General features: G+C 36.4%; 1 protein-coding gene across 2 annotated transcripts in view; it reads left to right on the top strand.

Annotated features, from left to right (window-relative positions):
• ARFGEF2 (ARF guanine nucleotide exchange factor 2) overlaps positions 1-14,730 on the top strand; it is a 61,261-nt gene extending 46,531 nt beyond the window's left edge. For both annotated transcript variants that reach the window (XM_080558287.1, XM_080558286.1), the window contains exons 22-39: positions 295-442; positions 1,152-1,251; positions 2,291-2,331; positions 2,414-2,583; positions 3,251-3,402; positions 3,513-3,685; positions 4,986-5,146; positions 5,962-6,092; positions 6,182-6,311; positions 6,773-6,908; positions 7,715-7,853; positions 7,938-7,992; positions 8,234-8,348; positions 8,632-8,762; positions 9,195-9,363; positions 9,770-9,908; positions 10,325-10,442; positions 11,235-14,730. In XM_080558287.1, the coding sequence (XP_080414413.1) occupies positions 295-442; positions 1,152-1,251; positions 2,291-2,331; positions 2,414-2,583; positions 3,251-3,402; positions 3,513-3,685; positions 4,986-5,146; positions 5,962-6,092; positions 6,182-6,311; positions 6,773-6,908; positions 7,715-7,853; positions 7,938-7,992; positions 8,234-8,348; positions 8,632-8,762; positions 9,195-9,363; positions 9,770-9,908; positions 10,325-10,442; positions 11,235-11,411 (2,385 nt within the window). In that variant the 3' untranslated portion in view covers positions 11,412-14,730. The remainder of the gene's footprint in view (positions 1-294; positions 443-1,151; positions 1,252-2,290; positions 2,332-2,413; positions 2,584-3,250; positions 3,403-3,512; positions 3,686-4,985; positions 5,147-5,961; positions 6,093-6,181; positions 6,312-6,772; positions 6,909-7,714; positions 7,854-7,937; positions 7,993-8,233; positions 8,349-8,631; positions 8,763-9,194; positions 9,364-9,769; positions 9,909-10,324; positions 10,443-11,234) is intronic.
• Positions 14,731-14,991: the final 261 nt, after the last annotated feature.

Genomic DNA, 14,991 nt, shown 5'->3' with positions numbered 1-14,991 from the left:
TGAAAGTTGGTGCTGTAGAAGTAATAAAATGGTCTCTTCTGATAGTTAGAGATCCAAGTTAGATTTCTTAGTACTGTTTATTTGTTCCTCTAGTATGGGAATGATTCATGGCAACTGGTGGTAGGGAATGAATCATTCAATGCAACTTTATTTCCAGTTGTATTAGTAATGTTGTTTCAGTTACATCAGAACTGTTATAGTTGTCCAAGTTGTTTTAGAGGTTAGATAATCTGGAGAGTGTTAGGAATAAATGTATGATATTCAGAAACAGTGTTTAAATATCTTTGTTTTCAGATCTTGAAATGTATTAGCCAGCTGGAACTAGCACAACTTATAGGAACTGGAGTGAAAACTCGGTATTTATCTGGTGCTGGGCGTGAAAGGGAAGGAAGCATTAAAGGCTATGCGTCTGGAGGGGAAGAGTTTATGGGCCTGGGATTAGGTAAGATGATTAATCATGGACTTCATGAAGATGCATAAGTGAAGTATGATGGCTGAGAAAGTTCAATGTTATAAGATACAAAAATGTTTTTACTTGCTTCCAGTGGAAACTGTATTAGGATTAATGGAACCTAAACAAAAAACAATTTATACTTAAAGATGTTTTAATAATTACCAAATACATTCCTATTTTAATTACTTCAGTTGTGTTAAGCTATTTAACAAAACTCAAGATTTAGTTGTTGGAATGTGATGTTGTCAAAGCTGTTTTGATATACAAACGAAGTCATTGTTTTCATACCAGTGTTATCTGTTCTTCCTTTTCATGCTTTGTTTAGAAGTAAAAACATAAATTGTTTATCTTTAGGAACATTACAATGACTGATAATTGTTTTCTCCAAAGAAATTCCTTATCTCTGCATTTTGGGCTTGCTGTTTTATCAGTTCCAATCTTATTAACAGCATTTCATCTTAATTAACATGATGGCCAAGACACAATGCCCTCATAAAAAAAAAAGTGCCTCTTACTGCTTTTGAATTTTGTCATAATCTGACGCAGATCAGGCAAAGGCACTGTGTACTCCATGTAAATTCACAAGGTAATTGGATGCAGTAGTTGCTTATCTTTGTTTACTTGTATAAAGTTAAGGTTACTATAAGGTCATGATTTCATAATGCTAAGTACTGATATCTATTGGCTGTTATTGCAGGTAACCTTGTTGGAAGTGGAGCTGATAAACGGCATATGGCAAGCATTCAAGAGTCAGTGGGAGAGACCAGTTCACAGAGTGTAGTGGTAGCAGTAGACAGGTACTTAGAATACAATACTTGTTCTGGGGAAAACGTGGCTTGAAGTTACTGACCATCCTCATGTTATTTGCAGACTATCAGGGACCTTTGTTCTTGAAGCCTATTTCTGGTCTGAGAAAGAGGCTGATACTGTGTAATTTGTGTTGCGTGCATCCTGTGTATGTGGATTTCCCCTGCCAGATTTAGCCTAAAGTGGACTGGTATCTGAAATGAAGATATGTCCTAATTCTATTAAATCATGCAGTTTTCTTTGGTCTTGTGAACCTCAGTGTTTCAGCATTTCTTTAGTTGCTCTTCTGCAGCTTTTCATTCATTAATAACTGTATTCTTGTCCAAAACATTATCTTGTTCATCCGTCTCTCTAAAATGTTGGATAAAGAGATGCTTCTATCATAAGCTGTATGTTGGAAGCAGAATTAATCACATATTCAAGCTTGTAGTATTTATTGTAACATGATGTGTATGTACTACGTCATAGATTTGGGAGTATTCTACACTTACCAGTGGTTTTATGTGGATCACAGTCAGTGATTTTAACTTCTGTCAAGACTGTGAACAGCTGAAGGGGAGGAAGGGACAATAGTCATAAGGATCCCTAGTTCTGTGGCTGTTTTGACAGCCACAACTTAGAGTACTCTCGAACCATGTAAAGAACAAGCGAGTGGCTGGCCCAGCAGAGTCTTGCAGCAAAGTTCTCTTAATGTCTCTTCACTCCCTCAATGCTATTTAACATGTTATCAACCAAATGAGAGTTCCAGAGCTACTTGTACTGAACAAAAATATGAGCCTGTACCTGTTTCCTGCTGTGGAATGCTTCTTCCTGGAAGAAGCATAGCAGACTGTGACTTGCAGCAGGGAAGAGTCTGCTTAGACTTAGGAAAGGAACATGAGCTGCTACCAAAGATTAAAACAGTTGCAGAGGTTATGGTGTTGAGGGTTGTGAAGTACCTCCAGGACAGATGCTGACAATTGCCTACAGCACTGATGTGTGATTGACTCTTGAGCAGCTAAATCTGCAACACATTTATTTCCTCCACAGGATATTTACAGGATCGACTAGACTGGATGGAAACGCGATAGGTATGTATGCTGACTGTGTGGTGGGTTACAGGAATTTTTTCAGTGTAACATCCTGAATTTACAGTAGTGTTTTAATGTTCAGTTGACTTTGTCAGATGGCTGTGTGCTGTTTCTATGGATGAGCTGGCTTCCCCACACCATCCACGCATGTTCAGTCTGCAGAAGATAGTGGAGATATCCTATTACAACATGAATCGCATTAGGTTGCAGTGGTCGAGGATTTGGCAAGTGATTGGAGATCACTTCAACAAGGTATTTTTAAAAATCAAGTTAAAGAACATGTATGAATGTGGCAGGACTTGTTTAATCATCTTTTTCTTCTAATGTTCTTGAGTGGTGTAGGTTGTGGTGTAAAAAAAAAAAAATACATAAAAGGCGCAAACTTCTCAGCAGTTGATTTGGAGTAGTCCTAACAATGTTTAATTAGACAACCAGATTCTAGCAAAAAAAGTGAAAAAGACATCAACATTTAAAGGGTATAAACAGGCATGAAAATGTTTGAGAATGATCTTTTTAATCACTTTATTATATGATTTGATGTTTATACTTCTTCATATACGCCACTGTCTTATCCTCCTGATCAAATTCCAAGTTAGTTTTCCTCTAAGATACGTACGGATAATCCTGAAACAACGAAGTTATTTTTCTTAGGAAGTTGTACCATGTGTTTTTCTAACTGATTTTCTGTGGTTTGTTTTTTGAGTGTCTAGTTGTTTTTTCTTATGCTATTGTTGCATACAAAATGCATGGAGCTGCTTAGATGTCTCAAATGACTGAGACAGCTCCCTATTTTCTAAATATCTGAAAACTAGAATGTGCTTGAAATTCTCAGTGGACTGACCATGAAACTTGAATGATAGGTACATTACTGGCTAATGTATTACTTATATAAGTGCTTGAAAACTTGTATTTCTTCTAGGTTGGATGTAACCCTAATGAAGATGTTGCCATCTTTGCAGTAGACTCATTAAGGCAGTTGTCCATGAAGTTTCTTGAGAAGGGAGAGTTAGCCAACTTCCGTTTCCAGAAAGACTTCTTAAGGCCTTTTGAGCATATTATGAAGAAAAACAGGTGTGATGGGCTGGTATTTGTTAGCTTGCTTTATTTCTACTTTGTGTGGGTTGAATTGTCTTGTAAGTGGACATGGTAGTTGACATAGTGTTGGTTTCCGTCTTTTTAAGATCTCCAACTATTCGGGACATGGTAATACGCTGTATTGCTCAGATGGTGAACTCCCAAGCTGGCAATATTCGCTCAGGCTGGAAAAATATCTTTGCAGTCTTTCACCAAGCAGCATCAGACCATGATGGGAATATTGTGGAGCTGGCCTTTCAAACTACAGCACATATAGTTAGTAAGTAGTTCCGAACCGATGCAAGTACCCAAATTAGCTTAGCTGCTGTGACTCTGGTTTAAAAGGCCCATCTGCATATCAGCTTTGTATTCCCTAGTAAATAAATACAATGTCTTGCAAGTAAACTCTTTAAACTCTGCAGCTAGGTCTTATCTGTTAAGTCTACTGATTTTTATGGACAGGAAAAAAATAGATAGGAATGGGATAGGAATTTTTTCCTGTGGGTAGGAAAAAAATAATTCCTTGCTACAGAACTCTTCAAATCATGAATAAATTCAGTAAGTTCCTATGTTGCCCATCTCTGTTGCAATAAATTAATTTGGATTAGGAAAACTGTATTCATAGATTTCACAAACTTCCATGCTGTTTCAATTTCATATGGTGGGGATCACGATTCTTGTGACACTGATAGGTGATAACTTGTAGAGTTTATTTCATACAGGCTACCTGCTCTAAAACTGTATTTGAACAACACACTGCTGCCACTTTCAAAGGAAGACAACTGACTTGAATATTCTTGAAGTAGACTTTCAGTATTGATGGGAGCTTTCTTAAGTGTCCTGAAACTGCCCTATTCCCATTAAATATTGGAATATTTAATAAGCATGGGAGGAGAAGAGTGATGGACAGCATTAATAAATGCAAAAAGTAGCAAAACTTCTTTAGCCAACTTGAACTAAAATTAGAATAGTTCAGTTGGAACGTACCTACAAAGATTGAGTCCAATTTGAAGTACGTCGATCTTGGGAATTGTAGTTTGTTCAAAAGCTTGTATACAGTGAATTTGTTTTCTATGCAGTCTGTCCATTAAGCATGAAATCAAATGCTTTTTCCTTTATTTATACAGAATCTGAATAACTTCAGGCTTGGGTGGCTTAGGTAAATTTATGTAACTTCATATACAGCAGGGAAGCTACCATTAAGCTTTACTCCTATTATTTATTTATTTATTTATTTTTACTCTTATTATTCTCTAAGATATTTTAAGAGAGATTTTAAAATATTTTTGGGTGGTGTACGCTGTGAAAGGAAATTGAACCAGATGAGAAAATATGAAAGAATCTTAGAATATAAATTAGAAATTGCCCAGCCTGAGAACATGTGGTACTGGGGCTAGGAGGACAGGATGGGGAAGAGCACAAGGAAAGAAATGGAACTACCTAATCCAGAAGATCTGTTCCTTCTATGTTTGTCTGTTCAGTACTGGTATGCCATGTCTGGCTTCAGTAAATCAATGCCAGTTCATATCTGTATGTTAATACCAGTAAGTTTTAATAAGATTTTTGTTTGTTCTTGACAGCAAATATTTTTCAACAGCACTTTCCAGCAGCAATTGATTCATTCCAAGATGCAGTAAAATGTCTTTCTGAGTTTGCCTGTAATGTTGCATTCCCAGACACCAGCATGGAAGCAATTAGACTTATCCGATATTGTGCAAAATATGTTTCAGAAAGACCACAGGTATTTTTTTTAATCCTTGTGTTTTCTTTCACTGTCCTCTACTGTTTAATTGAGATTATTCTTACAACTAAGAAAGAGCTTTCAGACTTGAACTTCAGTCTTCTAGCAGGAAGAGTTTGTATTAAAAGTGTATTCAGAAATAGGAGTAATTTTGGTGTTCTGTAACCAATAAACTAGGAATCGTTAAAATGCTAAAAGTGAAAATGGAAATAACTGATAGTAGTAGTCCTTTTACTTCTATGCTAGGACCTGGAAAACAAAACATCTTCGTTCCATAATCCTAATTATATCTGGTTAAACTGGTTATAAACATACATGGTTTTGTACATCAGTCTGTTGTGTGACTATTTAATATAATTAATATAATAATCACATTGTTGAAAAGAGCCTGGAGTTAGATAACAGTTTTATGTTAGCATTGCAAGATGTGCGTGCTCTAGTTGATATGACAGGAAAGTGCAGAATGGGTTTATGTGCAACAGCTGAATTAAGATTCTCTTATTGCCTAATTTGTATAATTGTTACCTATCATTGTTAAACTTGCTTCCTGAAGTACAAACCTCTGCAATTTTTAAAGTCTCTAGCAGAATTTAAGTAAAACTGATTGGCTTGAAATATTTGTTTTCTATATATTTTTTCCAGCTATCTTCACAAATAGGTATGCCTCAGATTTATATTTGACAGGAGTTGAGTGTTAGAGTAGAAACTAAGCTAAATTTTCAATTCTGTCTGTGTGGCATGAATGGTATCTAAATCTGTTATAATTAAAGACTTTCGAGATTTTCTTTAATCTTTTTTTCCTGCTCATCTCCAAGGTATTAAGAGAATACACAAGTGATGACATGAACGTTGCTCCTGGGGACAGAGTATGGGTCAGAGGATGGTTCCCCATTTTATTTGAACTTTCTTGTATCATCAATCGTTGCAAATTAGATGTTCGAACAAGGTAATAAGGCTTTTCTGGTTTTTGGTTTGCCTTCATTTAGTGAAGGGATCACAGGTACACATTTTAACATCATCTTTGTTTGTTTACAGAGGCTTAACGGTGATGTTTGAAATAATGAAGAGTTATGGCCATACATTTGAAAAGCACTGGTGGCAAGATCTGTTCAGAATTGTGTTTCGGATTTTTGATAATATGAAACTCCCTGAACAACAAACAGAGGTAAAACAAACAAATAAGCAAGCAAACTCTAGAGTATTTTTTTAAGAACTCAAACAATCCAGGCTGCAGCTTGTATCATTGGTCATGTCAGTATATTTCCAGCTCATGCTGCCCCAAACTCCATTTGTAATGGTATCTATAACATGACAAATGCAGATAGCTTCCATGTGGAAAACTTCTCATAGTATCCAGTGACCTGTCTGTTCTGCCTGACTGAATATGTTCAAGGAGAATATTCACGCTCTGTGAAACTGCATAGTCATCTGAATAGTTATCGTATGGCCAAGTAAATGCTTCTGAAAAGATATCATCAGTAGTAGGTATTGGGGGCTCTTCCAGTTTTATCTAAATTCACTTCTTGTCATAGACTACCTCCTTTTTTGAACAGCCAGTCATAAGCCAAGTGCTATCATGACAGTAGAAACCACACACAAGTAAAAGCTTCTAATTTTTTGTCACAGAAATCTGAATGGATGACCACTACATGCAACCACGCACTTTATGCAATCTGTGATGTCTTTACGCAATTCTATGAAGCTTTAAATGAGATCCTTCTTCCTGACATACTTGCACAGTTACACTGGTGTGTAAAACAAGGTAGCTTATTTAATTTTGATTAATACATTTTTGAAATACTTATTACTTAAGAAGGGGGAAGTAAGCTGAATTTTGGAAGAATAAAAACTACCTTTAGGGCAATGTGTGATTTAATAGATGTGTACAGTATCTTAAATATTCCAGGGTTGTTCTATTTAATCAGGTAGGCAGCTTTTCTATTAATGTGTTTATGGTGCTACTGGGACCAAGCAAAAGATTTTCGTACAGCTCTTTAATCTTTTGGCAACAGCCTTTCTTCATTTGGCTGTGTGGATTAAATATCTCATTTATATATATATATATTATATATATATATATATATATGCATGTATGCATTCTGATTTTTTTAACTGTTTTTCCCCTCTTTCTCTCTCTATCAACCATCTAGTGCTTGTAGATATGTCTTTCTAAATATTTTTTCATTTGGGCCCCCAGACTCTTATGCCTGAAATCTTGCATATTACTAGTATGGAATGGGGGGGACTAGCTTGGAGGAAATCATAACTTTCAAATTCATGCTTTCCTTCCTTCATCCCAGTGTATGCTCCCTTTCTGCTTCTTTCTTGACCTTTGTCTTTCCTGTTTGGATTTCAGTCTCATGAAGTCTATTTTCAAACACTGTTTTTCTATTCTGTAGAGTCCTGAGCTTGATTTTACTGTAATGTAGCTTTATGTAGTAGGCTTTGAGCTGAAGTAGCATGCCTTTCACAACATTGGAAAAAAAAAAGTTAATGGAGCAATAGTAGAGTGCTTAATTTTACACTGATATTGTAAAAGTTGATAAATATGGAACATGTCTTCCACAGATAATGAGCAGTTGGCTCGATCAGGTACAAACTGCCTAGAAAACCTGGTGATACTAAATGGACAGAAATTCAGCCCGGAAGTCTGGGGCCAGACATGCAATTGTATGCTAGAAATCTTCAAAACTACTATTCCTCATGTGTAAGTTCATAGAGCATAGTTGTTATACCTGATTTCAGAGCAACAATATTTACTTTATTTTTTTCCCCTCCCTCTGTTATGAAGCTTGCTTACTTGGAGGCCTGTAGGAATGGAGGAAGATTCAGCCGAAAAACATCTGGTAAGAGTTAATCCAGTGCAACAAAGGAAGCTGAAAGGTTGTGTGTTAAGTTAGCTTTTGAAATATTGCATTTTAGTATTTGCTGACAACAAATACTGAAATTGACATTAACTTGTATTCGACAGTGATGCCAATTAAGATAAAAAAGAGTCAATACGGGAATTTTTTGAATCTAAGATTCTAATAGCTGGTTGGTAGTTAGCACTTTGGGTTGTAAAAATTGCTCTAAATTTTATTCTAGGATTTGGACCTAGATCGCCAATCTTTAAGCAGTGTGGATAAAAATGCTTCAGAAAGAGGACACAGTCAGTTTTCAAATCCAACGGATGAAAGCTGGAAAGGTGGTCCTTATACAAGTAAGGAAAACATGCAAGTTGATTACATCAACTTTTATAGCCACTCTAAGTCTCCTTCTGTAGTCTTTTAGAGAAAGCTCTAGGGTACTTGATAGTGAACTTGAAAAACTGAATTTGTCTTTAAAACTTGCATTTATTCCTTTTAGGCAAATTTTATTTTTATAAGGTAATTCACAGCATCATTAAATATAAAAATGCTAATGGTAATATAATGTTTTGCTAATTTATCGTATGTCGATTGTCATAAGTTGCTTCTGAAACTTTTGTTGTTTTGTTTCATTAGACCAGAAACTGTTTGCTGGCCTCCTTATAAAGTGTGTGGTACAGCTGGAATTGATACAGACAATTGATAATATAGTGTTCTATCCAGCAACAAGCAAGAAGGAAGATGCTGAGCACATGGCTGCAGCTCAGGTACCATCAGACACGTAAATAACCTGTTGAGCAGTAAAGTACATTACTGAATGCTTCACAGTGTTTACAAAATACAGTATGTAGTCTTTGTTTTTCTAGCTCTCTGTACTGCCCTGAATATGTGTTATTACTCTTATGCAGTGATTTTTGACCATCTCCAGTGTTCCCTGGCAGTCTGACAATCAGATTATTAGTTTTTCTTATCAATAACCAGGATATACCGTAACTTCTCTTTGAAATATTCCAACAAAAGAACCCACAGCTTTGACAGAACGTTTTGCTGTGGTGTATTGAACTAATACTTCACTTGTACCTAAAAATGGAATTTCGAGTTAGTGGTGTATGGTATGCTCTTCTTATATAATCTTAAGAGACTTTGATGCTTCACATATTACTGACACTGTTCTTTCTGTCTTGATCTCTTTGGTTTAGCGAGATGCGTTGGATGCAGATATCCACATCGACACAGAGGACCAAGGAATGTATAAATACATGTCTTCGCATCACCTCTTCAAGTTACTAGATTGTTTGCAAGAGTCTCATTCATTTTCAAAATCCTTTAATTCAAATTACGAACAACGAACTGTGTTGTGGAGAGCAGGTGAGGCTTTTGTTTAGTTTGGTTAAAAAAATATACTAAGCTCTGTTAGGGCTTGTACCTATCAAGGTGCAAAAAGTATGCTACTGCAATAATCTCTACATTTTATGTGGTAGCATATGGTTTTATTCCTTGTCTCTTTTCTGATGACTTGAGGTTAATTCTGTCTTCTAAATTACTTATTTTTTGATTGCAGCAGCACTGTATAGTTGTTACTGCTGCATTTAAATATATTTATAAAAATAGATTAGGTGTCAGTCAACATAAAGGAGGAAGAAATACTGTCTGCAAAAAAAAAAACAAAGATAACCTGCTGCTGTTCATTAATGGAGATGTACTTGATAAACTTCACATTTTGGCTGATAACTACAACTGTGAATGTTCTCTTTTCCTTATGTGTGATTTCTAGGGTTCAAGGGTAAATCAAAACCCAATCTCTTAAAACAAGAGACGAGCAGCTTGGCTTGTTGCTTGAGAATACTCTTTCGAATGTATGTGGATGAAAACCACCGAGATTCCTGGGATGCTATACAACAACGACTGCTTAGGTAAGAATATCAAGTTGGTTCAGGTGTGTTCTGTTTTCAGTGAAATATGCATGGTGTATCCTTGGATACAAATGTTCCATTTTTAAGTTGCTGAGCAGAGCATGCAAAGCATATGAAGATATATAAAGGACTGCTCTTTATTAAAAGCAAATCTAGCAAAAAGGAAACAATTAATTTGAAATAAATGAAACACCTTCCTGCTTGACTGACTTCTTTTTAAAAAAGTGGTAGTGAAGGAATACTTTTCATATCAGAGTACAGAACAAGATTCAGAGGTATAATGTGATAATCTAAACAGAACGTATGTTTCATCTTACATGAAAACAAAATACACTATGAGAGGACAAACAGTGCATGTTAGAAATGCATCTTGTGGATTTTCTTTATGGCCTGTTTGAACTGTGACATCTCTTTAGTGTATGCACTGAAGCCCTGGCATATTTTATTACCGTGAACTCGGAAAGCCACAGAGAAGCTTGGACCAATCTCCTGCTGTTGCTTTTAACAAAAACACTAAAAATCAATGACGAAAAGGTAAGAACAGGCTGGATGCCATCTCTGTTTGCATTCAGGTGTTTTCATCTTGGCTTTTATTGAATTCAGTCTCTATTGTTGTACATATCACAAGATGGCTGTTTTGCTGATGCATGTAGTGTGTACTCTCTTTGAAATACAGTAATCATTACACTTCCATCTTTTAGCAAGCATTCCACATAGTGAGAATTGGACTTCATCCATGAAATTGGGTTGTATAGAAACCTTGATACAGTTACTGCAGAGCTTTCACACAAAAGCACCATGAGTGTGCAGTAAAGGATGTGCTTAGGCTGTATTATAGGTGCATAGAATTACAGAGGTAAACTTCATCGTTATAAAATTTGGAATTCTAGTTCCTTGACAGTAATGGTGAAAAACAACCTTTGGGATCTCAGCCCTTTTGAGGAAAAGGTGAATGCAAATATTCCCTGGAGTATCACATGAAGAAAAACTTCTGCTTAAGGCTGTGGGTGGCTTTTTTTCTCCAGAAGTATTCCAGAAGTATTTTTTCCAGCTGTATTGGAAAATTTAAAAGTGTGGTGTTTGTTCTTGGTGTTTTTTTTCTTCCTTGTATTGTTAATTTTGTAATTCCAGTTCACTCCTGCATAGTCTTGAATGTTTTGTTGCAGTTTATCAATATTTGAAGAAACTGGTGGTAGTGGTGATTTGGTTTTTCACCATTTAGCAGCAATTCAGTGATGTCCATGTTGCTACGGTGTTATGAGAGAAACTCTGCGCTTTCCTACAGGAATAGAGAATAACTTTCTCTTTTCTTATCTCCTCTGATAGTTTAGGGCACATGCTTCAACCTATTATCCGTACTTGTGTGAAATCATGCAATTTGACCTGATTCCTGAGCTTCGAGCTGTGCTACGGAAGTTCTTCCTGCGTATAGGTGTTGTGTTCAAAATCTGCATAACAGAGGAGCAAATACGGACAACTGGGACACACTTACCTTCGTGGTAGCCCTAAGTAGAGTTGATTACTTCTGCTTGTACATAAAGCTGTGTTCCAGAGATGGATTGAAGTGGATGGGGAAAAAATGGAACCCTGGTCTAGCAACAGAGCAGCGAGTTACTCTTACCACAGTGGCATTTGGGGAGGGATTGGGGGGTGGGTGGGGAAAAAAACTCCTGTCCATCCTATGAGACTATCAGCAGTTTTTATTTAAATTGTTGCTTACAAAGTTAATACAGTGGATGTAAAGTCTATTTGTTTCAATGCTCGTCATCCTTACGATTGAGTCTGTCTCTTCTAGTCTTTTATCAATTGTTCAGTCTTGCAGCCCAACTAAATCTTATAAATCAGCTGAATTCCTTGATGGAAATTATGCCCCTTGGAAATAATGAATATAGTTGTATAGCCTTGTGATGTTAGCGCGTGTTCATAATAAACTATACTGCAGTGGCTAATGACCACCCAAGATCATTCTGGGTTTTTCTTTGTGTGCACATGGCTAGACCCAGCAGAGTGTCATAGTGGACAGCCCATAGGATATTTGAGGAAGCGGTTTTCCTGTTGTTTAGCAAGTCACTTTAAAACTATTTTCTTTTATTATCAGTGTTTCACCTACCAAGATTCATTTTTATTGTTATGGAAGGTTTTACATCAGGAGTACACAGTAGTATCTACCCCATTTAGCTTGTCAGTTTTGAGTTAAAGGTATTAAAAAAAGAAAAGACTTTTAAACTTTCCATTGACTTTTGTACATTGCCAAATCATGGACAGAAAGCATCTACAGTAATATTAAAAACAGGGTTCAAAGCAATTAAAAAAAAAAAAACTTGTTTACCCATGACCATAATGTATTCAGTAACAATTGTCTGTTTAGCAATAAGTCTTATCCTTAATACCTAGCCAGTTCTGTCTTTTTACTGCAGATTTGCAGCTTGTGATTTGTCTTTGTGCAAATCACTTCTGTTTTCAGCTGTTAGTTCCTATTGTGATGTAAAAATTGAATTCTCATGACAGCTCTAGCAAAATTAAACTTAAGATCATTCATGTACTATAACAGTAACCAATATATTTCTTTGCTTTCCAAGTATATATGAACCAAATGTGACTTAACACTACAGGTTTGCTTACCCTGGAGATGTTCCTTTCCTCCAAATGCATCAGGTTTCTGTGATGTAACACCAATTTGCAAGTGCAGTACTGCAGGACTGAATTTTGTCCTTTGAACTAATTTTAATTTCAAGTTTTGGACTTTCTGAAATGGAAAAGTATGGAGAAGTTCCACTTCCTAAAATATATGTAAACAAAAGTGTTATGTTAATCATTGTGCTACTCATATCAGCAAACCTCAAATATAAGAGTATTTAACAACAACAATGAAAAAATGGTATTGTGTTCAAACTATTCTTTTGCATTATAAGTTGAATTTCCTGGTAGGGCAGCCATAGTTGTCATAGCATTGGGATATAATATTTTTTTCTTTTGAGCTATTTCGAAAGGACTCTTACAGCGTTCTTCAGTAAATTGGCTTGTTCAATGTAAGCATTGTTTGGCAATTGTTTTGCAGGCAATAATACCAGTAAGGCTTTCATGATTTTATTTTTAACCAAAGAAAAGTAAACCATGATTGCAGCTCTCTAACTTTTAAACATCCTGTAGATAAATCCATACACTAATATTTTGTAGGAGGAAATATAGGGCTGCATTTTGCCATAGGAAAAGACTGAAAAATAAGCAATGCTAATATTTAACTTGCTGCATTTCAGATGTCCTTTTGTGTTGCATTTAGTATAGTTGCTTGTTCCCTGGTAATGTCTCTTAACTACAGTAAAAAAATGTATTTATTTTAATTATATTTAAATATGTAAGAATAGGTCCTTCTTTTTTCTTCCTGCCCTAGATAGTCCTTAAAATATATATATATTTCAGATTTTTGAATGTCACTGCCTCATTGAATGTATACCCTTATCACCTATCAAAACAAAAACTGTAAAGAGTTGCATAATTATTCTTTATTTTATTGTTCTGAAAGCCTTACAACTCCTGTCTCATAATTTTCAAATCTGAAGTTACAACTGCATCATGGGCTTTCTTTAACGTGCAACATTTGTACTATCTCTACATATACAGTTAGGGCCTTTAATCATTCCTTTCCTTCAGCCTTAGTCCTGAGAGACTCCTTTTATTAGAGCTTGTATTGTATTTATGCCATTTATAAACTGCTGAAATTAGGCACGTGACATTAGAAACGTTTTAGACTTACTGCAGTTCATGAAGGAGAAGAGGGGACTGGAATGCAGTGGGATTGACACAGCCTTAATCCTGTCTCAGTTCTCTGAATTGATTGTAGATGTTAAAGCAATAAGAGTGGTTTGCTAAGTGTAATACCTGAAACAATTGTATTTGCATCAGCTTTTTGTTTTCCCCTATACAGTCAGAAAGATCATAACCCACAGACATCTCCGGGAAGCTAAAAATGCTGAGCCAAAACTCCTGCAGTAATCACTGCTGGTTCTGATCTTGTCCTGACTCTGCTGACGATAAGACTTTGCCTGTAGTAGTTTCCTAGGCTGCAGTGGAACTATGAACGAGAGCAGGGTTCTGTGTCAGCATGGCCTGGTAGAGATCAACATCTGTGCAATACATGGAGTAATAAAAACAAGGTTAGACTTTTGAAGTAGTGTTATGCAACAAATTAAAGTATAAAGTGATTTTAACTATAACGGTATTAATATGGAGACTGCATGGTATTTATTGCTACTTATTTTCGAACCTTGTAGGAAACAGGTAAGCAGGGGAGGGACAGTAACGAGAATCCTAAAACCTCCCTTCCACGTTGATTCTACCATCTTACAAGGAAGTTATTTTCAGAGGTTTATTACCTGTGTTTCATGTCACTTTCTGAGCTGTAACCAGAACAATCCAGAACAGCTTTCACTAATGCAAGCAACCAGCCCCCAACTTTTTGCTGTCTATTGAAGGATTAAATACAGAACCTTTTAAAACTGAGCTTTTCCTGTCAAAAGTGCGGCTCCCTTTAGTATGTAAATTGTTTGTTCAGCACCTTTACTGTTATTTCTGTGTAAAATGTATGTTTTCACCTATTTAAAATGCCTATGTTTTTGAGGACCTCCGTATTAAGTGCATTTACTACCAATAATTTAAAGAGCAGTACTTTGCCCAACGGATGTATACATTTTTGAGAGAATAGCGAAATTATAAAATATGAAAAAACTATGTAAAGTTTTCTACATGAAAATACTCTGTATAGTACTGTTATAATATTCCATGCTTTAATTAAGTGGTAAATCAATAAAGTTTTAAGAAGCGGTGTGTGTCTTTTGTGCTTTTTTTTTTTTTTGGACTTTACGGGGATGGGGGTGCCTCTGGTCAGCAGGATACTGACTAACCCGGTCCCTCGGGGCCTTATTACGTGGTGTGAGGCACAGAGGCCCCCTGGGGCTCGGCTGGTGGCAGCCCTCAGCCCCGTCCCGCCTTCCTCCTCCTCCTCCTCCTCTCCCTCACAGCAGCCACCTCCCCCCTCAGCCGCAGGCCCGGCCCGGCCCCGCCGCAGCGCCCCGCGGGCCGCGGC

The sequence above is a fragment of the Anser brachyrhynchus genome (genome assembly GCF_964034855.1).
Source record: "Anser brachyrhynchus genome assembly, chromosome: 16".
Classification (NCBI taxonomy): Eukaryota; Metazoa; Chordata; class Aves; order Anseriformes; family Anatidae; genus Anser; species Anser brachyrhynchus.
This window is presented reverse-complemented; position numbering and strand designations above follow the sequence as displayed.